Source organism: Petaurus breviceps, unplaced genomic scaffold, assembly GCF_028583685.1.
Source record: "Petaurus breviceps papuanus isolate PSGF00001 unplaced genomic scaffold, PetGlider_PUasm1.0 174, whole genome shotgun sequence".
In the NCBI taxonomy this organism is placed as follows: Eukaryota; Metazoa; Chordata; class Mammalia; order Diprotodontia; family Petauridae; genus Petaurus; species Petaurus breviceps.
In genome coordinates, this window is record NW_027185761.1 from 47646959 (window position 1) to 47670811 (window position 23853).

Consider the following 23853-nt stretch of genomic DNA (forward strand, 5'->3'; position numbering starts at 1 on the left):
GAGAAGGGCTTTGGCCTTCCGGTAGAGATCGATCCTCTGCTCTCTTGAGTTAATCTCCACAGACTGTCAAGCTGTCACTCCGACTGTGAATCATAGCCTTCTGCACTGCAGCCATCGCTAAACCCCCAAAGGACAGCTTGGGGCAAGTAGGCAGGCAGTTGCACAGTCCTGTGTTCACTAGAAGTCTGCCATCAGAGAAGACTTGTCAAATTATTTTTTAGATAACTGCAAGATTCTGAGTGACAGATCTTTCCTCCCCCAACCCCCAATTTAGTAAAAAAAATCCACATACTTGTATACACAAACCAAAACCAAAACCAAAAATCCCACAGAAATTTGTCGAAAACAAACTGGCTGTCTTTCAAGCAAACACCTTTCCAACAGTCCCCCCCACCCCCTTCCTCAGGAAATTTCTCCTCTCAAAAAACCACTGGAATGGTCTTCTTCTAAACAAATTGGAAATTCTAAGGAATGTTTTTGCACAGTTAATCTCATGAATTCACATTTTTCTCCCTTCTTCAGCCCTTCCCAGTATAATATAATCCCTTGCACCTGCAAAAGCTCCGCAAGCTGCTGACTGCCAAGAGTCGACCACATGGCCTTGCTTCCGTGACCAGAGGGCCTAGATTGAAAGAGAAAGGAAAACACCAGTCATCATGTCGGTGTCTCTGTTGCAGCCACCTCCTGTGGGTTAACTCTGAGGATGGGAACTTAAGTGAGAAGCTATTTTTGTAGCATTCTTCAGTGATGTCCTAAGTGATTTTCCCAAGGACTTAACCATTTAATAAAACAATTGGGAGTGGAAAAGATGTCTCTGACTACTATACGTGAAACTATCCAATTTCAAGAACTAGATTTTTAAAAAATATATTTGTTAACCTTAACAACAGGAAACATTTAAAAATATTTTCTAGATAAGGTCCAAATCACCCTAATAAAAATATCAATGAAACCATATATGCACTGAGACAAGTGACTGGAGAAAGCCTCTCGGGGCTCTCTTTCATTTACAGATTACACCCAAGTCCTTCCTCATCAGACCCAACTGGTGACAAGGTTGTTACCTCACTCCCCATGGGTGCCCCCAGGACCCTGTCCTGAACCCTCTTCTTTTCTCCCATTAGACATTCTGTGATCTCATCAGCTCCCAGATTCAATTATCATCTCCATGTTGATGATTCTCAGATCTACTTGTCAAGTCCTAATATCTTTCCTAACCTCCAGACTCACATCTCCAACTTGCCTATTAGAAATATCAAATCAAATCAGTTAGAGAGATTAGATCCAACTGAACGGCTCATACATAACCTAAACTCAACATGTCCAGAACTGAACTCATTATCTATCTTTCCTCCAGAACTCCCCTCTCTCCCTGAGTCCCCGCTTACTCCCCACGGCACCATGTCATCCTTGCCCCCTCACTCTCACCCCACCATAGCCATCTGTAGCCCAGCGCCATCCAGTGCGCCTTCATAACATCTCACCCCTCTGCCCCTTCTCTGTTCTAACAAGGTACCACCTCAGTGTAAGCTCCTTTCACCTTTCACTTAGATTAATGCGACTGACTGCTGCTTGGAGTCTCCCTGATTCAACTCATCTGTCAACTATAATATCCAAAAGCACAAATCTAACCGTGTCACCCTCCAAGCTACACTCTTCCTCCCCTCTCCACACATTTAAAAACCTCCAGGATCGAATACAAAACCATCCGTTTGGCTTTCAAAGCTCTTCTAAACTCCTCACAAGGCCCCTCTGACCTCTGCAGTCTTCTTATGCCTTGCTCACTCCCACACCCTCTGCTATTCAGTGACACTGGCCTCTTTGCTGTTCCTGCAAAAGATGCTCCATTTCCAGGCCCCAGGCATTTTGTACTGGCTGTCCCTCACAACTGGAATTCTCTCACTCCTCATTTCACCTCATCTCATTTCCTGGCTCCCAGCTAAAATCTTACTGTCTACAAGAAACCTTTCCCAATCTCCCTTAATGTCAGTGCCTTCTCTCTGTTGATTATATCTCCAATTTATTCTACACATATCTTATTTGCTGTCAGTGAACACTCTCCCGGTAGACAGGGAGCTCCTTGAGGGCAGAGGCCATCTTTGTCCTTTCTTTGTATTCCCAGAGTTTAGCACGAAGACTGGCACACTGGGGTGTACTTAATAAATGCCTGCTGCCTGGATGACTGAGTCTCACTTGGACACAGCATTTAAAAAATAACAGTATGCTTTCACTTTTATTTCATCTGACATTTATTTTTGTTTGGTTCAAATTAATGTTTTTGTTAAGTAGTATTTATTATTGCCTCATTAATGGAGATCCTTGATGTGGAGAGTACTAGCTTTATAGCTACAGGGCCAAGGATCAAAATCCCAAAATTTTAGCAAGGGAGCAATGTGGTCTTCCTACGTGTTATTCGTTTGCTCACAAAGTGGATGGGCACGGTGGTTCATGACTATATCACTGCTTCTAGGGAGGCTGAGGATGGCAGACCTCTAGAGCTTAGGAGTCCTGACGTGTCTACAATGACATTGGCATTGATATCCTAAGTCCTTGGGAGCCGGAGGCCATCAGGTTGCCTTAAGAGGGGCAAACCAGATCACGGCAAAAATGGAACAAGTCAAAGCTCCCAGGCCACTTTAAGTAGGACTGGGCCAGTGAGTGGCCCTCGCACTTCCAGTCTGAGTGAGATAAGGAGATCCCAACAGACAAATTTACAGTGATTCCCATCTAGCCTAGAGAACCCCTTGGGCTGGCTTTGAGGTCCTCGAAAATGTGGTACCATTTACTTGCCTGGTCTTATTCCCCTTTATCTATTGCTTCAGTCAGACTGGACCATGCATTGTTCCAACACACCAAGGACTATGTGTCTTACAGGATATTTCCCTCAGTAAAAGGTTGCATAGACTGCTTCCTATTTTAGAAATTAAACCCTTCTCTATCTCTATCTACTGGATCTCTTCTCTTTCTTCCAGGCTTAGACAGGGGCCAGGAAACTTCTTCTGATCTCCTCCCTTCCCAGAACATTTTGTAGTTCTCCTTTGCCCCCATCACAAACTTCCTTCCATTTTACTTGTGCAAAAGTCCCCTCTACTAGAGTTTAAGCTCGTGGAGAACAGGAGGCTGTTTGGTTTTACATATCTGAACTCTCAGTACCTAGTGGAGTGCCTTGAACAAAGGTGATCGGCAAATAGTGAATTAAACTAACTGACCTAATTCAAAGACTGATGATTAACAGAAAAATGTGAGTCTTGATGGTGTTTCCTAGTGGGAGGGGTGAGGCCTGCCCTTGGTCCTGTTCTGTTCAGCATTTGTATCAATGACTTAGCTCCTAACTACACTCAGAGCTTTATGGTGCTGGATAAATGAAAGTTCTCAGACATGGCTGGCTCATTTATGTAATCATCAGATTACATAGAGCTGGGAGGGATAATTAATTTATTAGATGACAGAACTGGGATCCCAAAAGACTAATAGGCTGGAACAATGGGCCAGCATGAACAAGATAAAACTAAACAGCAATATTTGTGCAATCATGCAGCTGAGTTAAAAAAGATCAACAATCCAAGTAGAGAATATAGAAGATGTGGCTACAAAGCAGCTCATATTAAAAACTCCTCGGCTTCAGTGAGCCAGCACTGAGACAGCAGCTAAAAGGACTAACGTCATCTTAGGAGGGCCCAGAGCCAGGGAAGGAATAATCCTGCTTTCCTTGGCCTTGGTCAGAATACAGTGGAGGGGGGTCCCTAGCTCTGGGTAGATGGAAGCTAGATGACCACGTCAAAAGATGTGGAGTGTCCATGATTTGGATTGGGATTCCAGGAGACCTGTGAAGCTCCTCTCAGCTCTAAGATGCTACATTGGGGAGCAATGGGAGCTTTGACTGAAAAATGGGGTTAGACTGTGTGTGTGGAGAGCTCCTGAATAGCAGGATTAGGCATTTCTATTTGGACTGCACTTTGTAGGCAATCAGAACCTAATTAAAAGGAAAGGGGAGAACAATGTTCAGGTGAGGGGCCTGACATGGACAAAAGGCACAGAGGGAGGAACTAAGTAGGGTTTCGGCAGGGGCAAGACAGAGCCTAAGCTGATGAGAGGAAGGGTATATGGTGGGGAATAATGTCTTACTTTTGTATCCTAGTATCTAGCATAATGCCTTTCTTATACATAGTAGGTATATAATAAATGTCTGGTGAATCTAATTTTTAAAAATCATTACACAGTAGATTTTCAGTATTCATGGGAAACTGCCATCATTCAGACAAGGAAACTATTTTACTTCTCTTCAACACAGGGCATTCATCCTCTGCAAAATCTTAAGATGCTCTGCATGAATAATTTACGCAAAGTCAGCACAAAGCTTTTTATTCAATTCAGGCCAAGTGGAGAGCACAACAAGCCTCTTCTAAGACAGCTGGACAAAAACTGGTGTAAGTCTTTTTTTTATTCATTGCAATTAATATTCATTTACAAGCACACATTAAAGAGAAAAGTAAACCACAAGCCTTTTAAACAAAATATGGGTCTTAGTGGCTAGATCAATAAAATAAATGTGTCCCATGCAACTTTAAAGAATGAAAAATTCTAATACAGAAAAAGGGACAGCAGAGGTGAGACTAATACCTTATTCTCTAGAGCTTTGCTATTAAGAAAATATTTCCTGGGGCTATGATTATGGTGAGGGTTGCTACAGATATGGCTCCAATATATCAAACCACTCAAGGCTCATTGGGGCCCAGCATTTACAAAAACATCTTCAGAATGAGCCACTGGGTCCCTCAATGTGCCTAACTGAAACTCATTTCTAAAAGATGCTTTCAATGAAGAATAGAGTCACCATATCACTTCCCAAGGTTCACAGGCTTAAGAGATTAAGTGTAAAAGAACAAAAAGGGCATCAAGGCCTAAAGGAAGAATTTCTGAACCTGGCATCAAGGAGGTACCTGAAACTTTACACAATGACATTTTTGTGGCTGTCTTGTTAACACACACAGAAAAGGCCAAGGTCTCCCACTGCATCCAGGGCCATCAGTAGTTATCTTGACCTGAACTCTGATGACTCTGGAGGAAAAGAGTGAGGTTGACGACTTTGCCCAGCCCTGCCTCACTTAAAACTCAATTCCCTTGCAAGTCAAGACATCACCTTCCTGATGTCATTGGTCCTTTTCAAGAATGAAAGATGAATAACAACATAGACTTGTGTGATCCATTAAATGGATGATATCAGACCTCTCTTCACCTCTGTGGTGAGGTAACATGAAAAAGAGAAAGCATTAGATCTGGGGTCAGAGGACCTGAGTTTAAGCCCTGACAGTGACCTTGGACCCCAAGCTCTATGAGCAGTCAGAATGCTGTTTACATGAGGACACAGTTCATTTGGAGGAGTGGACCTAAACCCACCCCAATAGTCAGTATGTTCTTCCTATCTTCTTATCTTGGATAGCTACTTCTCGTCAGCCAGTTCTGTTCTGCCATTTCCAAGGCCACGGTCATTCTCCTTGGCAGAGAAAACAGAAACAGAAGCAGCTGTGCCTTCTGTCACCAACTGCGACCATCCCTTCTGCCCTCAGCCACGCTGTGGCCCCTTCTTGGAATCCCTCCTTTCTCTCACTGGCCTCAGCTCATCCAGAGCTTCAGGTCTCAAGGTCTGATAGGGTGGGGATTAAAAGAGCTATGTAAAAAGTTTACTGTGAGGAGAGGCTACATTAGAAGGAGAGTATCCAGAGCGAAGGTGGTGAGAGCACCTGCATGCTCCCCCAGTCAGGCCCCGTCTGTGAGTCTGGGTTAAGTCCTGGGAGCTACCTTGCAGGAAGGATATTGATAAACTGGTGTGTGTGCAGAGGAGGACAAGCTGGATGGTGTGGGGGAGACTGGAAATCAGGCTGTATGAGCACCAAGAGACGGAATATAACAAGTCTGACCCGGAGAAAGGTAGACATGAAAACTACCTTCAAGCACATGTATGAAAGATAGTCATGCGGAAGAGGGATCTGATTTTAGATTTCAGAGCTGGAAGGACTTCAGAGGCCATTCAGTTCATCCCATACCTGAACAGAAATTTTGTCTATTAGCATCCAAAAAGGCCTTGACAAGTTAGAGCACCAAGCTAAACCTAATAAAATGAAATTCAATCGGGATACATGAACAGAAAATCAATTTTGCATCCCGAACAAGCCTCTAGTCAGGGTGACCTGATACCTCCCAAGGCAGCCCATTCTCCTTCTGAACAACTCAAATGGTTAGGAGGTTTCTCCTTATGCTCAGTCAAAATCTGCATTTCTGCCCTCGAGTCCTAACAGAGTAAGTTTAATTCTTTCTCCCTTTGACAACCCTTTCAATCTGCAGACACTAGGATCCAATGAGATAACCTATGTGAAGCTCTTTGCAAACCTAAAAGCATGAGATGAATGGGAGCTTGGATGATGATTATTGCTAACACAGGCAGAATGAGCCCTTGGAGTGTTCTCTTCTTTGGACTAAACGTCCCGAGCTTGTGCAGCCAAGTCTTAAGGCTGGTCACTGACCTGATCCCCGGCACTCTGCCATGTTCTCCAGCAAGTCGATGGCTTTAATTTGTTTTATTTTTCTAGTGTCCAAAAACAGACTAGGAGCAAAGGCAGAAGTTGTACAGAGGCACTATTCAGGTTAACAGAACACTTTTCTAACAGAACTCCTCTCGAGGGCTTCAGGAAGTCCTGGTTTCTCCTAATCAGGGGGCTTCAAGCACAGGTTAGATAATCTCCTGCCAGATATGATGGACAAATTCCTATTCCAATGTCGGCTGGGCTAACTGGGCTCTGAGATTCTGAAATACATGACTCCCAAGGATTCCCAAATAAAAAGATTCTGTTTTCCCAAGCGGCTCTGAAATTGTTCTACAACTACAATCTAAGAGGCAGCTAGGCAGCACGGAGAACAGAGCACCAAACTCAAGCTCAGATCATGCCTGAGATACTTCCTAGCCATGGGATCCTGGGCAAGTCATAAAGCTTCACTCAGCCTTAGTGTGCTCATTGTTAAAATGGGGATAATTACTGCTCTGACCTCCTAGGATTATCATGATTAAGGAAACCTTAAAGGGCTAATAAATACTAGCCAGTGTCATCACCATCACTGTAGTCACCACCATTACCACCATTACCAGAGTTGTGCAGGAAATTGAGAGGGCAAGTGATTTGTGTAGAGCTATACTATTAGTATGTTTCAGAAGGAGGACTTGAACCCAGGCTTTCTTGTCCCTGTGGCCACTTCTCTATTCGCTATCCCAAGCTGCCCCCTTTTCACAAGCATACACACAGACACATACACTCACTCTCTATTCTATATTTGTCTATGTACATACGTGTGTATAAACACACAAAACACAATAAGCTCATTACTGCCAAGTGATATGATTTGGATAAGCTAAACATTAACTCCATTAGTGCTTTAAAAGAAAATATCTGTACATGTCAAAATCTGTGATTCATCCATTAGGGAATTTCCTCCACTACTGCAGGCTGGAATCTCTCTATAACTTTACTAGATGAATCCGGAAAACATTACACAGGAAGAAGATTTGGATTTACCTGAACAAATGCTTATATTAGGGGTTTATTTATAAGTTGGTTAGCATCTGCACAGAGCATTAACATGTGAAAGATTGCTCCAACTCACTAATAAGAGAAATGTCAATCAAGAGAGTTCTGAGGTTTCACCTCACACATTGCAAACTGGAAAAGATAAGAAAAAGTCTTAAAAAGAAAAAGTTGGAGGAGTTGTAGAGTTGTGAATTGGTCCAACCACTATGGAAAGCAATTTGGAGTTAGGCTAAAAAAACCAAAAAAGTGACAAATGACCACCCTCTCTGAATCAGAGATCCTACAACAAGACATATGCCCCAAAGAGGTTGAAGACATAAGGAAAGACCCTTTTTAATACTAAAATATCCATAGCACCATTTTCTTGTGGTAAAAATTAACTAGAACAAAATATGTGCTTGTTGTTCAGGGAGGAGCTAAATGAAGTGCAGAACATGAATATAAAGGAGTGCTACTATGCCTTAAAAGAAAAAAAGAAAATGAAGAATTCAGAGAAATATTAGAAGACTTATATGAACTGATTCATACTGAAGGAAGAACAATCAGAGCAGAGCCAGGAAAACTATATACATAGTAAAAACAGTAACGTAAAGCATAACACCAATAAAAATGAAAGAGAATTCTGTATAATCATTAATGGCCAAACTTTGACTTAGAGAAGAAATGAGAAGAGGCACCTCTTTCCTTTCACTGGATAGGTTGAAGACTATGGGTGTAAAATGCTACATATACTATGCTGTCAGATACAAGTGATGCAATGGTTGGCTTTGTTGAATTTTTTTTTTTTTTTTTAATTTTTTTTTTTTTTTTTTGGACAATGGACAACTCATGAGGAAAGGGAAGGGGCATATTTGGCAATTATGTGACATTAAAAAGTAAAAGTCATCAAGCTTTTATAAAAAAGAAAAACAATTACTCTAATCACTTTTGTTACCCACACATAACTCTTAATTTCTACTGGAAATTAAAAAAATATCCAAAGGCGCAAAGTCATTTCAGTGTTCAGTAATAGTCAGCATTTATATAGCACTTTAAGGTTTGCAAAGTGCTTTACAAATACCTCATTTGATCCTCACAACAGTCCCTGGGAAGCTATTGTAATAAAATTATCCTTATTTTACAGATGAGAAAACTGAGACAAATAGGGGTGAAGTGCCTTGTCCATAGTCACACAGCCAGTAAGTGTATAAGAAAGGATTTGAACTCAGGTTTTCCTGACTCCAATTCACAGCACTGTATCCACTGAGCCATTAACACTGACATATTCTGACTGGGGCAGTTGGTGGCACAGAGGATATATACTTCCTTTCCCTTACCCTCTCCCTTATAGACATTTAAAAAGTAAAATGTTGTTTTCATAAAGTATAGTAAAAACATTTTTGTAAGACTGATGCTATATATAACGAAACAATGGGATGGCAATATGTATCTCAAACCTAAAGAGATATGTGCTTTTCAATTTGGGCCAACATAGGTACTGTCAAGAAAGCTAATAGCGGGCATACAAACTGTAAATAGCCATGAAGGAGAATGTTCACTGATCTTTGGGGATAAACAGGAACACTAACTTGCAGCTGGACAGATGAAGGAAAAACTGCCCACAGGAAGTAGAAACTCTATTACTCATGTCATTTAAATAATTCAAAACAAAAAAGTAGAAAAAGGAATTTTAAAATGTCCCATGGAAAAGCTATTGATCAGTATGATTTCAGAAGTATGGGTAAGATAATCTAAAGACGATTATCCATTTCGAAGTGTATCCATAAACCGGCTTCGAAATGTGAAAACAAGTGGAGGAGGGAGGCAAAGACCAGGATGATGGGGGCTGGGAACAAAACTCAGAAAGAACAGAAAAGGGTGGATGGCAGCTTTCAAATGTAATTGTTTATTAGAATACAATTGCCCCTCTCCAATAACAGAAAAGGGTCAACTTTCAGATAGCTATAGATCAGATGGATAAACTAGTTAATGCGTTTTATAATCTATTTGACTTCTAACAGTAGTTTTAAGTTTTTAAAATAGCTAAGATTAATAGCTAGATAAACACTTTAATACTTCTTTTATAGTTGTGTTGGAAGCAAAAAATATTACATACACAAACATATATATCTACATAACATTTTAAAATGCACCTTATTTTCTAAGATTACCTAATTTTCTTTCTGAATGGTTTTCTTCTTGTTCACCATAATATCACAGTGAGTTCTGAATATCCGGTCGTTTCACTCTGTACATAACAATCTGGATATCCTATTTCCCAAGTGATTCTCCACTGACTGCCATATGAGGGGCAGCATGGAATAATTAGTTTACTTTTTGTTTTTAGGGTAATATGATTTCCCACCAGTGTTCACATGATTGGAAAACAAACAATGCCAAACCCAATACTACAGAACCCTGAAGCATGCCAATCCTCTGTCATGTGTAGTCTATTAAAGTGAAGACTGAATAGAAGACTTTGTTTTCTACTTCAAAAGACCCAGTTCCATCACCCGCTCTTGCCTTATAAATAAGTCTTTTGGCTCTAGTGCAAGGAAATGTATACAGTGTGGGCTGTCTTCAATTGTCCCCATCACAAGTACATTCTCCTTTAAATGTATGACATTAAGATACCATATCATGTACATATATGTTGTATATAAAACATACATGTGTGCCCAGCCATGCACAATATCTGATTCAGAAATCCATGGCATCAGACAATTTGTAATTTAGATGGTAGAAAAATGTAATTTTCCAATCACAATATGCTAACCTTGCTATTGATGACATCACCTATGTTTAGTCTTAATGGCAGTCTATGTTTACTCCAGCAATTTCACAACCCAGAGAAGGCATTAAATTAATAAAACTCTTCTACAGCATGCATCTCTCTAACATCCAAGCTGGTTATTGTCTAACCTTCTTTATGCTGAAAAAAATATAGTTTTATTTTAGAATTCAACTGCCACCTGGAAGTTACTTAACTATTCACTTAAGTGAGCTTCAAAATTTCTGAAAACTTTATCTACTAAAAATTATAAGAAATTTTCTTTCTAAAAATTATCAATTTAAATAACTGTAAAGAAAATCCTCTCCCCCCCCCCAATAGGTATTTAAACTCGAAATGCTTCCTTTACATCTCTCCAAACTTCTTTCTGGAATTGTAAAAAGACACAAAAACCTTTCACAGAGTGTAATTTGTATATGACTCTTTTTCAGTCAATATTTCATATAAAACTTTCCCCTACAGCAATATAGTAGATGAATTGATGCTTCATTTTTAATAGCTATACAGGGCTCCATCATGTTTACAATTTGCTCAACCTTTTAAAAAATAATTATATCTTGAGTTTGTTTACGATGACTATTATAAATAACGCTGCTGTGAATATCTCAGGACACATCTTTGGGGTTATTTTCACTGGTTACACTACACAAAGGAAAGTAACAAGCAAAAAGTTATGAACTTCTCATAACCATTACAAGCAGGCAAAGAACTCTCCTGAGAAAATGAACTGATTTGTTGTACCGCTAAACAACGCAGAAGCATACTGGGTCAGCTGCCGTGGATAGAGCACTGGATCGGGATATAGACTTCAGATAAGATAAGACTTCAGCTCAAATCCAGTCTGACACTTACTAGCTATGTGACCCTAGGCAAGTCATTTAATCTCTGTTTTCCTCAGTTTCCCTAACTGTAAGAAGGGGATAATAACAGCACCTACTTTGAAGGGTTTTTGTGAAGATCAAATGAGATATTTGTAAAAGCACTTAATACAGTGCCTGGCACACAGTAGGAGCTTTCTCAGTGCTAATTCCTTTCCTGATCCTTGTTTCCTGTAACTCTATCAACATTCAGGTTTCACATTTTGTTTTCTATCAGTACTTGTGGAAGGAATGCCTGCAGTAATATAAATAACCAGAATGGCAAAGTATCACTTACCTTTGCCAGGTTAACAGGTGCCTAAGTAAACATAGGAGCTGTGCTTTTCTGTCTTCATGTTGCTCCCTGTGCCCAGAATACCCTTTGCCTTTCCCTAAGCAGAATTCCTACTCATACTTTATTACTCAAATTCTCACTATCACTGGAGATTTTGCCTGGGTTTGAGTTGAGTTATGTTACCAAATATTATTTTATTATAATTATATGAATACAAATCTCATCTTCCAATGAAGACTGTAAGTTACATGCCTTTTCTAAATTCTGGCTCTCTCCCAGGACCTAGCAGAATATTTTGGTCAGAGAAGGCACTTAACGCTGTTCCTGTGAGCTGAATTTATATTTACACAAAAATAGTTGCAAGGTATTTAAATTTGTGAAAGTTTCAGCTAGAAAACGTGTATGATCCAAGTATTTAAAGAATATCTCCCCAAGTAACTGCTTTAAACCAAGTTTATCCCACATCAGACAAAAATGGACCAATTTCTGGAAGATCAAAGAAAATGGAAATCCATGCTACAGGAGAGCAGTTGGGAAGAGAAGCTTGATTCTTGCTTACTGTAAAAAGGAACACAAATGGAACAATTTATTACTACTATATCGAGTTTAATATATACTTCCTTTTCAATGAAACATCACAGAAATCCACCGTTTCATAGGCAATCCTTTTTTGTTTGTTCTTTGTGTATGATGAAATGCCTATGTATGTTGATGATTTAAGTTAAGATCATAATAAAAAAAGAAATTACATTTTTTAAAAAAGTTGCCCAGACCTGATACATCCTCTTTGTCAGTGTCTGTCTCTCCACAGACTCTTGCAGTCTGGTTGCTGACTCCTACTACTATTCTCTTGAAACTGCTCCTTTACAAGTTAAACGCTTCCTCAGTACAAGATTCAAATAGTCTTTTTTTTTCTGTCTTTACTATTGCCCCCAAAACTCCCCCGCCCTAGCCACCTCCCCAGGACCTCTTTGGCGTCTGAGACACTTTTGATCATCCCTTCCTACTGGGTTGATTTCAAATACGTCCTGTCAAACACATTCACCCTCATTGCTTCAATCAACTATCACCACTACACAGATGGCTTCCACAATTCCACCAACTGCTTTCAAGACATCTCTCCTTGGGGATCCTATTGCTACCTCCAACTCAGCACCAATATAAACCTGAGTTTATCATCTTTTCTCCAAAACCTGTGCTTCCTTATAACATAGGTCTTCCAGTTTTTGAAATGCTGGTGTAATATTTTTTCCCCATTTAAAAGTATTTTATTTTTTCCAATTACATGAAAAGATAGTTTTCAACATTCATTTTTATAAGATTTTTAGTTCCAATTTTTTTTCTTCTTCCCTCTTTCCCCTTCCCCCTACCTAAGACAGCAAGCAATCTGATATAGGTGATACATGTACAATCAGTAAAACATATTATCACATTAGTCATGCTGTGAAAGAAGGATCAGAACAAAAGGGAAAAACTAGGAGAAAGGAAAAAAAAGTGAAAATACTATGCTTCAATCTACATTTGGACTCCATGATTCTTTCTCTGCATGTGGTTAGTATTTTCCATCATGAGTCTTTTGAAATTGTCTTAGATCACTGTATTGCTGAGAAGAGCTAAGTCTGTCATAGTTGATCATCACACAATGTTGCTGTTACCACTGTGTACAATGTTCTTCTAGTTCTGCTCACTTCACCCAGCACCAGTTCATGTAAGTCTTTCCAGGTTTTCCTGAAGTCTGCCTGCTCACCATTTCTTATAGCACAAGAGTATTCCATTATATTCATATACTACAACTTGTTTAGTCATTCCACAGCTCATGGGCATCCCCTCAATTTCCAGTGCTTTGCCAGCACAAAAAGAGTTGCTATAAATATTTTTGCATATGTGGGACCTTCTCCCATTTTTACAATCTCTTTGGGATATAGACCGAGTAGTGTCACTTCTGGGTCAAACCAAATTGCTCTCCAGAATGGTTGCATCAGCTCACAACTCCACCAATAATGCATTAGTGGTCCAATTTTTCCACATCTTCTCCAACATAATTTACCATTTTCCTTTTCTGTCACATTAGCCACTCTGGTAGGTATGAGGTGGTACCTCACAGTTGTTTTGGTTTGCACTTCTTTAAACAATGGTGATTTAGAGTATTTTTCCATATAACTATAAATAGCTTTAATTTCTTTATCTGAAAACTGCCTGTTCTTATCCTTTGAACATTTATCAACTGGGTAATGACTTATATTCTTAAAAATTTCAGTTCTCTATAGATTTGAGAAATGAAGGCTTTATTGGAAACATTGGCTGTAAAAATTGTTTCCCAGGTTTCTGTTTTCCTTCTAATCTTGGTTGCATTGGTTTTAAGCAAAAACTTTTTAATTTTGTGTAATCAAAATTATACAATTTGCATTTCATTATGTTCTCTATTTCTTATTTGGTCACAAATTCTTCCCTTATCCGTATATCTGGAAAGTAAACTATTCTTTGCTTTCCTAATTTGCCTATGGTATTACCTTTTATGTCTAAATCATGTACCCCCATTTTGACCTTATCTTGGTATATGGTATGAGATGTTGGTCTATGCCTAGTTTCTGTCATACTATTTTCTAGTTTTCCCAGAAGTTTTTGTCAAATAGCGAGTTCTTATCCCAGAAGTTGGGTCTTTAGTTTTTTCAAGCAATAGATTACTATAGTTATTGATTACTGTGTCTTGTGTACCTAATCGATTCTGCTGATCCACCACTCTATTTCTTATCCAGTACCAAACAGTTTTGATGTTGGTTGCTTTATAATATAGTTTTAGATCTGGTATGGGTAGGCCATTTTGCATTTTTTTCATTATTCCCTTGATATTCTTGACCTTTTGTTCTTCCAAATGAATTGTTATTATTTTTTGAGCTCTATAAAATAATTTTTGATAGTTTGTATGGCACTGAATATGCAAATTAATTTAGGTTCAATTGTCATTTTAATTATATCAGCTCACCCTACCCATAAACAATTGTTAATTTTCCAATTATTCACATATGACTTTATGTGAAAAGTGTTTTGTAATTGCGTTCATATAGTTCCTGGGTTTGTCTTGACAGGTAGACTCACAAATATTTTATATCATCTACAGTTATTTTACATGGAATTTCTCTTTCTGTCTCACTGCTGGGCTTTGTTGGTAATTTATAGAAATGCTGATGACTTACTTATGTGGGTTTATTTTATATCCTGCAACTTTGCTAAAGTGGTTAATTATTTCAAGTAGTTTTTGAGTTGATTATCTAAGTATACCATCACATTATCTGCAGAGTAATAGTTTTACTTACTCATTGCCAATTCTAATTCCTTCAGTTTCTTTTTCTTCTCTCATTGCTAAAGCTAACATGCCTAATATAGTGGTGATAATGGGCATCCTTGTTTCATGCCTAATCCTACTGGGAAAGTTTCTAGTTTATCCCCATTACATATAATCTTGCTGATGGTTTTTGATAGATATTACTTAACATTTTAAGGAAAACTCCATTTATTCCTATACTCTCTAATGTTTTTTAATGGGAATGGGTGCTGTATTTTGTCAAAAGCTTTTTCTGCATCTATTCATATGATCACATGATTTCTCTTAGTTTTGTTATTGATATGGTCAATTATGCTGATAGTTTCCCAATACTGAACCAGCCCTGCATTCCTGGTATAAATCCCACCCTCGACATAGTGTATTATTCTCATAATAAATTGCTGTAATCTCTCTGCTAGTATTTTATTTAAAATTTTTGCATCAATACTCACTGGGCAAATTGGTCTATAATTTTTTTCTCTTGTTTTGGCTCTTACTGGTTATGAGCAACATATTTTTGTCATAAAAGGAACTTGGTAGGACTCCACCTATTTTTCCCAAATAATTTATATAGTATTGGAATTAACTGTTCTTTAAATGTTTGGTATAATTCACTTGTAACTCTACCTGGCCCTAGAGATTTTTTCTTAGGGAGTTCAAAATGGCTTGTTCAATTATTTTTTTAAATGGGGTTATTTTATTTCCTCTCCTGTTAATCTCAGCAAATTATAGTTTTGAAAATATTCATCCATTTCCCTTAGAATGTCCAGATTTATTGACATACAGCTGGGCAAAAGACCTCCTAACTACTACTTTAATTTCCTCTTCATTGGTGGTGAATTCACCCTTTTCATTTTTGATACTTTTAACATGGTTTTTCATCTTTTTTAAAATCAAATTAACAAAAGATTTACCTATATTATTGGTTTTTTTCCCCCATAAAATCAGCTCTTAGTTTTATCAGTACAACAGTTTTCTTACTTTCAATTTGACTAATCTCTCCTTCGGTTTTCAGAACATCTAATTTGGTATTTAACTGGGGATTTTTAATTTGTTCTTTTTCTAGCTTTTTTAGTTGCATATCCAATTCACTCATCTGATATTTTTCTATTTTATTCTTGTAAGCACTTAGAAATATAAAATTTCCCCTAAAAACTGCTTTGGCTGCATCCCATAAATTTTGGCATGTTGTCTCATTACTGTAGTTCTCTTTGATGAAATTTTTGATTATTTCTATGATTTGTTGTTTGACTCCCTCATTCTTTAGGATTAGATTATTGTCTCCAATTAATTTTTAATCTATTTTTCCATGGCCCTTGATTGCATGTAATTTTTGTTGCATCATGACCTGAAAAGGATGCATTTAATATTTCTGCCTTTTTGCAAAGGATTGTGAGATTTTTTTTTGCTTTCTTTTTTTTATTTCACCTTGATTATTATTTTTTTTTTCCAAATGCTTTATTAACTTCTGGTTTACATCATTCATTTCCACCAGATTTTGAGTTATAAACTTTCTCGCCATTTTCCCCTACCTACCGCCCCAAAATAGCGATCCCACAGGATATCCCCTCCTCTAATCTGATCTCTCCCATATCTTCTCCCATACCCCCTTCGACTTTTCCAGTAGGGCATGGTGGATCTCTATGCCCCAATGCCTGTATATCTTATTTCCCAATTACATGTAAAATAGTAGTAATAATAATATATATATTAAACATTTGATTTTAAAACTTTGAATTCAAGATTCATTCCCTTCCTCCCTTGTCACCCACCCTTACTGGGAAGATAAGCAATTCATTATAGGTTGTACATGTGTAGCTATGCAAAACATTACCATAGTATGTATGTGTGTGTATGTATTTCTATTCCCATCAACTATTTTCATACTGAGAAAAGTTTCATCAGTTACAATTATCGTTTTTCCATGTAAGAATGTAAATAGTTCAACTTTGATAAGTTCCTTATGATTTCTTTTCCCTGTTTACCTTCTCATGCTTCTCTTGCTTCTTGTATCTGAATGTCAAATTTTCTATCCAACCTGGTTTTTTCATCAAGAATGCTTGAAAGTCCTCTATTCTACTGAATGACCATATTTTCCCCTGAAACATGATACTCAGTTTTGCTGGGTAGGTGATTCTTGGTTTTAATCCCAGCTCCTTTGACCTCCAGAATATCATAGTCCAACCCCTTTGATCACCATAGAAGCTGCCAGATCCTGAGTTATCCTGATTGTGTTTCCACAATATTCAAATTGTTTCTTCCTGGCTGCTTGTAATATTCTCTCCTTGATCTGGGAATTTCGGAACCTGGCTATAATATTCCTAGGAGTTTTCTTTTTGGGATCTTTTTCAGGAGGTGATCAGTGGATTCTTTCAACTATTTTGCCCTCTGGTTCTAAAACATCAGGACAGTTTTCCTTGGGAATTTCTTGGAGGATGATTTCTAGGTTCTTTCTTTGATCATGGCTTTCAGGTAGTCCAATAATTTTTAAGTTACCTCTCCTGGATCTATTTTTGAGGTCAGTGGTTTTTCCAATGAGATATTTCACATTGCCTTCTATTTTTTCATTTGTTTGGATCCGTTTAACAGCATCTTGATTTCTCATAAAGTCACTAGCTTTCCTTTTCTCCATTCTAAATCTGAAGGAATGATTCTCTTCAGTGAACTTTTGAGATTCTTTTTCCATTTGGCAAATTCAGCTTCTTAAGGCATTCTTCTCCTCATTGCCTTTTTGAGCCTCTTTTGCCATTTGAGTTAGTCTATTTTTTAAGGTGTTATTTTCCTCAGTCAGGCTATTGACTCTCATTTCATAATTTTCTTGCATCGTTCTCATTTCTCTTCCCAATTTTTCCTCCACTTCTCCGGTGTGGTTTTCAAAATCTTTCTTAAGCTCCTCTATGGCCTGTAACCAATTCATATTTTTCTTGGAAGCTTTTGGTGCATGAGTTCTGACTTCATTGTCTTCCCCCTGTTCCATGCTTTGAGGCTTTTTGTGCCCAAAATAGGAGTATAGAGTCAGATTGCTCTGCTTGCTTTGCTTCATTTGCTTGCTCATGTTGCCACTGAATTATTTGACTTTTGAGCTTTTTGCCAAAGTAGAACTCTGCTTTCAGGGAGGGAGCTTTGTCCCAAATTGCTGGGGTTTTCGCAGCTGCTGGAGTTGTTAGTTGGGTGCCCTCTCTGAGCTTCCACATGCTCTGGCAAGCTGGTCACACACCCCAGGACCTCCACCCTAGACCGCAATCCAGATCCAAGTAGGTTAAAGAGCAATTATCCCTCAGACTGGTCGCTTGGTCCCCCTACAATCTACAAGCCAGGAGCGGAAGCTGCCACGTGGCAGCAGCTGCACGGCCACGGTGCCTCAGCGGCTTCTCCCTCCAGGGGGTAAAGGCTGGACCACACTCCCAAAGTACTGGATCCCAAAGTCCACACTGCACTGACCTCTCACTTTGTCCTTAGCATCTATGTGTTGATAATTCTGGAAACCACCACAGCTGCTGGTGATCTGAAGTCCCTCCAGCCGGTGGCTGGTCATGCCACCCTGAGGCTAAAATCTCGGGCTTGTGAGGGGCTGGGCTTGGCTCCCAGAGTGCTGCGCTGGACCCTTCCTGCTGGCCTGCTGGATTGTCTTCAGTGGGAGGTTACCTTCTCTCTCTCATTTTGTAGGTTCTGTCGTAATTCTATTTTTTAAGGAGTTGTTTTCTCCAGTCAATTTTTGTCCTTTTTCCAAGCTATTGACTTTTTTCATAATTCTACTGCATGACTCTCGTTTCTTTTCCCAATTTTTGTTCTACCTCTCTTATTTGAGTTTAAAAATCTTTCTGAGCTTTTCTAATATGGCTTTTTGATCTTGAGACTAATTCACCTTCCCCTTTGAGGCTTCACATTGAGTCATTTGACATTATTGTGCTCTTCTGACTTTGCATTTTGATCTTCCCTGTCTCCATAGTAGTTTCTTATGGTCAGGGATCTTTTCTGTTTTTTGCTGATTTTTAAGCCTATTTCATGATTTACTAATTTTTAAGCTTATATTTATGTTGAGCTCTGCTCCTAGGGCACAGGAGGCACTGTCCGAAGCTTCTTGTGCTGGAGGCCACAGGCCTGGTCATTGGCTTTCTACACCAGGGTTTTGGATGATGGTGGTTTGCCTATTATGCTGGGGTGGCCTGGCCTACTTGTGCCTGTTGAACCAGGGGTTTCTGGGCTGGCAGTTTGCCTTCTGTGATGGGATTAGAGGCCTCACAGCTGGCCTGCTGAGCCTTCATTGCTGATCTGTGCTATGGCTAAGAATCTCCTGCTGGCTTGCCCAGATACCACCTGCGTAGGGCTGTGCTCTCCTCCACCCAAGAGATACAGACCTTTCCTGAAGTCCTTCTGAGTTATATGAAGCTGAAAAATTGTTTCACTCTACCTTTTTGCAGACTCTGTCACTCCAGAAGCCATTTAGATGCCTGATTTAATATTACTCCTGATGAAAAGTGGGAGAGCTCAAGCAACTTCCTGCCTTTTTTCCTTCATCTTGGCTCTGCCTCCCCCTTGGTGCTATCTTTGACTCTTCCTGGACTCTCTTGTTCCGTGATCAAATCAATGTGAATTCTATCTCTGGAATACTTCTTACATGTGTTTTCTCTCAGTCTATATCCTATTCTCATTATCACCATCTCAGTAGAGGCCCTCATTACCACCAACATGGACTATTGCAACAGCCTACTTTTAGGAAAGGATTTTTTGTTTTAACTTTCTCCCACTACCAATTCATTTGTAAGAATGCCCCTAGAATGCTTTTCTTTAAGGCACGGGTAAACTCAGCAATACTTTGTCCTTACCAAATACTCTGTACTTTGCAATATTCAATCCTTTGCTCTAGAATGGCTTCCTTCTCTTTGCCTTCTGAGCTCTTTGCATTAAAGCTCAACCCAAATACCACCTCTTCTCTAATGCCTCTTTCTGATTCCTCCATCAGTATCAAATACCTGCACTACAATCTCACAGAACGCTCAGTTTTGTAATTTTCTAATGCACTTATGTAATATTGAGCTTATCTATTATTTGCCATCCTCCTACTATAAAAAGAGCTCTTTACATTTTTTGCATTATGGACCCCTATGCAATCTGGTGAAATTGATGGATCCCTTTTCAGAACAGTGTTTTTAAAAGCATAAACAAAATATATAGAATGGCTAATGAAACTAATTAGATTAAAATAGTTATTGAAATGTTTAAAAACCCTAACAAACCAGTTAATGAACCCTAAGTGAAGAGAGTAAACTTTACTAGAGAGTAAACTCAATGAGGACAGGAATTGTATCTTAGTTCTACTTTGTATTTCTGCTAGTGACTAGCATGGTGAGCATTTAGCAAGTACTTTGCATTTGCTGAATGTGAAGGAATGAAGGAATAAGAAGAGTCATGTGAAAGAATGACGAAGTCGATGACTGGATATGTCAGAAGTCAGAAAGGAACAGGACTGACTTTGAGGTGGGGTCACAGAGAAAATGGTGGTGAGTGATCACCTTAACAGTACACAGAAAAGTCAAGAAATGGAAGAACTTTTCAGGGAGAGAGGGTAGGAGGCTGATTATCTCATTTTAAGTATAATAAACTTGAAGTCATAACACTAGCACTGTTTTTCCCACTTTATGACAATATGAAGATATGAGATTAAACCAAGAGTGAGGTTAAGAAAGTCAATTTCTGAGAACTATAGATAGCCATATGAAAATAATGGAGAAATCCTCCTCTGACATCATATAATCCCTCTGGGCTTGAGAAAAGTTTCCTTTAAAAGTGCTAGGCTATAGGCAAACAATAACAGAGATGATACAAACAATGTAATTCATCAAATCATGTTAATTCACTTTCAGGAGATTAAAAAATGTTGAAGGCATCAAAAAATTTCTTCTCAGGGAAAATGACTAGGAAATTATGGAGTATAGTATGTACTCTAATTATTTCCAACAATGTGTGACATTTTATAACTAACCAGAATCTCATAAACATCAGTAATGTGGAAAAAGTAACAAATCTTAGGATTTTTCTCTTTGATACTTCACACATACCCACATACAAGATAATGTGCGAGAATGCCAGGGTGTTTGCAAAGTCTGTGTCATTGCTGGTTATTGAGACACAAACAAAATGAGTCTTTTTTGCTGAACAGCTGTTGGCTTCATTGTTCTTTTTTCAGAAAATAAAAATGTTGCCGTTATGCTAATGGAATGTGACCTCATTGGCTAGCAATTACATCATGCCTTGAGACAGCTTTAGGAAGCTGTTTTCACAATGCATCACCTAGAAAAATGGCCAGAAAATGCCAGCTTCATTGAATAAATGACACACATTCAAATTTGAGGTGAATATGACTTAAGGGAAATATTTCTGAATATTCAATGAGAACTTTTTGTTCTTATTAAAAAATTGGAATTAAACAATTTTCTACCAAATATTACCCTAGCATAATTTCAACAAAGTATTTTTAGTTAGCAACAATAATTAATCTTTTGATAGCTCTTTTTGAGACTTTTCTATGCCTCTCAATTATATCTAATCACTGAGCGATGAGTAACTACTTCATTCTTTTGTAGATAGCGTATTCAACACCAGATTCTGAGTGGCCACAAGAAGTCATTTCCTTCGGTGAAAAGATGCGCATCTTCTGTTATGATGTGACCAGGAGTGACTCTCAGAGTGGTAGGACATCTCACTCTCCAATTTCCCCTGCCATCTCCACCACTATTGGCTGTTTCAATGTCTGACCTTGGTGAGATGATAGGAATCCAACAGTCTTGCCTTACTATACCACTAAGCCCTGGTCACTCCTTCTGATGTATGGGAAAGCTGTATGTGATAAGGACAGTGAGCTGGCAGTTCTTTGGGGGCGTGCTGGGCTTCCTTCTTCCCCCATGCTCTCCATGTAACTCTGAGAGTGTGCCACAAAAAAGGGGAGAAATTATGGGTAAAAAAAAAGTAGTTGAAATCATTGCCCACCATGAGATTTGGGGAATGCCTGTGGATTAATTTCACACACTCCCTATTGTCACGGAAATTGAGTTTTCAAGAGGCTGAGTATTATAATGTACACAAAATCATTTTGGTAGACATTTTCAATTAATCAGAACCTGACTCTTTCTTTATGGCTTGTCACGAAACATCTTAAACACGCCACATATGCAGAAATTATAAAATCAGGGATGTTTGTGATAGTTCAAGAGAGATTCCCATAAGAATCCAACACATTAATAATAACAAGAATTACTTTTTATAATAATAAAATAACTTAAGAATAGATGTACCTAACAACTTACCTTTAAGGACTCCCACAGAGGAAACTGCACAAGAGAGAAAGGAATCTATGGAGAAACAAAAACATATCAAACAAATTAGGATGTTAGGACTAATAGATTGCATAAATTAAGAATTATGGTTTAGCAAGTTAACTCTCAATTATCACTTGTAAACAAGCATTAATGTATAATGAAAAGCAAATTCCATTAAACTCATTTTATAACTGGATGCCCTTAGGCAGGGAAATGAAAGGGGCTCTCTAACTGTGCTAGCTCACTGGGGGCAGGGGAAAGAGGGAGGGGCAGGGAGGACTACTCTAATAACATCACAATGATATCCTGGAGTTTAGTACCACTATTAAATTCAACTTAAACATATTTATTCCTATATTGTGGCAGCTAGGTGGCACAGTGGATAGGGCTCCAGGCCTGGAGTCAAGAAAACTCATCTTCCCAAGTTCAAATATGGCCTCAGACACTACTAGCAGTGTGACCTTGGGCAAGTCACTTAACCCTGCATGACTTAGTTTCCTCATTTGTAAAATGAGCTGGAGGAGGAAAAGGCAAACCACTCCAGCATCTTTGCCAAGAAAACTCTGAATGGGATCATGGAGAGTTGGACACGACGGAAATGACCGAATAACAAAAATTCCTATGTTGGGCTTTATCTGGACTAAGCTCACATGGAGCTACAAAAGAGGTTATTTCTAAAGTTCATTATAATTCTTTGAATCTGAAATTTGAAATATGAGGATTCATTTCCCTCTGAATCTGTCCCACTTCCCCTCAATTTCTGAACTCCCATTTTACCTTGGACTGCATTTACTGGGACATATTTCAGCTCTTCTATTAGATAGAAAAACCCTTGGGGGCAGAAATGTTTTATTCACCCCTGTATTTCCCAAAGCATTCATACTCTTATGTGAGCCCAAGCCAGAATAGGTTTTGGATAGTGAAAGTAAGCCATAGTAAGGCATATACTTATAAAAGGGCTGCTGACTAGGTTAAAGGCTAGAGAAACTTTAAGTGGGAGAAAAAAGCATTTATTTATGGTACAATGGGTTTGAATCCTGGTTATGCCAATTGGTACCTATATGACCTTTGATGAACTACTACCTGGGTCTCAGTTTCCTCGTCTATAAAATGAAAGGGTTAGACTAAAGCAAAGCCTCTTCCAGCTAGAAGGCTATGATCCTATGAGCCTAAAGCTTTGGTTTCTATTTTGCTGTAAGGAGAGTTATTTCCTTGTCAGGTCAAATTAGTCTGTTCCCTAAATTCAACTTTCATTCCAGAGTTTCAGAGAGAGAGAGAGAGAGAGAGAGAGAGAATATGTCTCACTCTCCTATCCTCGGGTAAGAAAGATGTTGAAGAGGAAATCTTACAAATTATGCAAAATGGAATAAAATCACCAGAGGGGCACAAAACACAAAAATATTTGGAGCTACCACTTTTTGTGGTAGCTGGAAACAAAGTAAATGCCCATCAACTGGGGAATGGCTTGACGAAGAAATGATGTGGTAAAGGGGAAAGGATGCTAGCTTGTGAGTCTGGAGAGGTGGATTTAAATCCTGGCTCCATCACTTATCTAAGTGACCAGAGGCTAGCCACTTCAAGGCTGTAGGTCTGTTTCTTCATCCAGAAAAATGGAGATAATACTGCTTGTACTACCTACCTTATGCTGCTGTGAGCCAAATGCTTTATAAACTTTAAAATCACACACACACACACACACACACACACACACACACA

General features: G+C 38.8%; 1 protein-coding gene across 3 annotated transcripts in view; it reads right to left on the bottom strand.

Moving 5' to 3' along the window:
* The window catches only part of SLC25A26 (solute carrier family 25 member 26), a 163208-nt gene that overhangs the window by 15211 nt on the left and 124144 nt on the right, over positions 1 to 23853 (bottom strand). For all 3 annotated transcript variants that reach the window (XM_069084165.1, XM_069084164.1, XM_069084166.1), the window contains 2 exons: positions 22126 to 22170; positions 553 to 622 (listed from right to left, as the gene is read on the bottom strand). In XM_069084165.1, coding sequence (XP_068940266.1) covers positions 553 to 622; positions 22126 to 22170 — 115 coding nt within the window. The remainder of the gene's footprint in view (positions 1 to 552; positions 623 to 22125; positions 22171 to 23853) is intronic.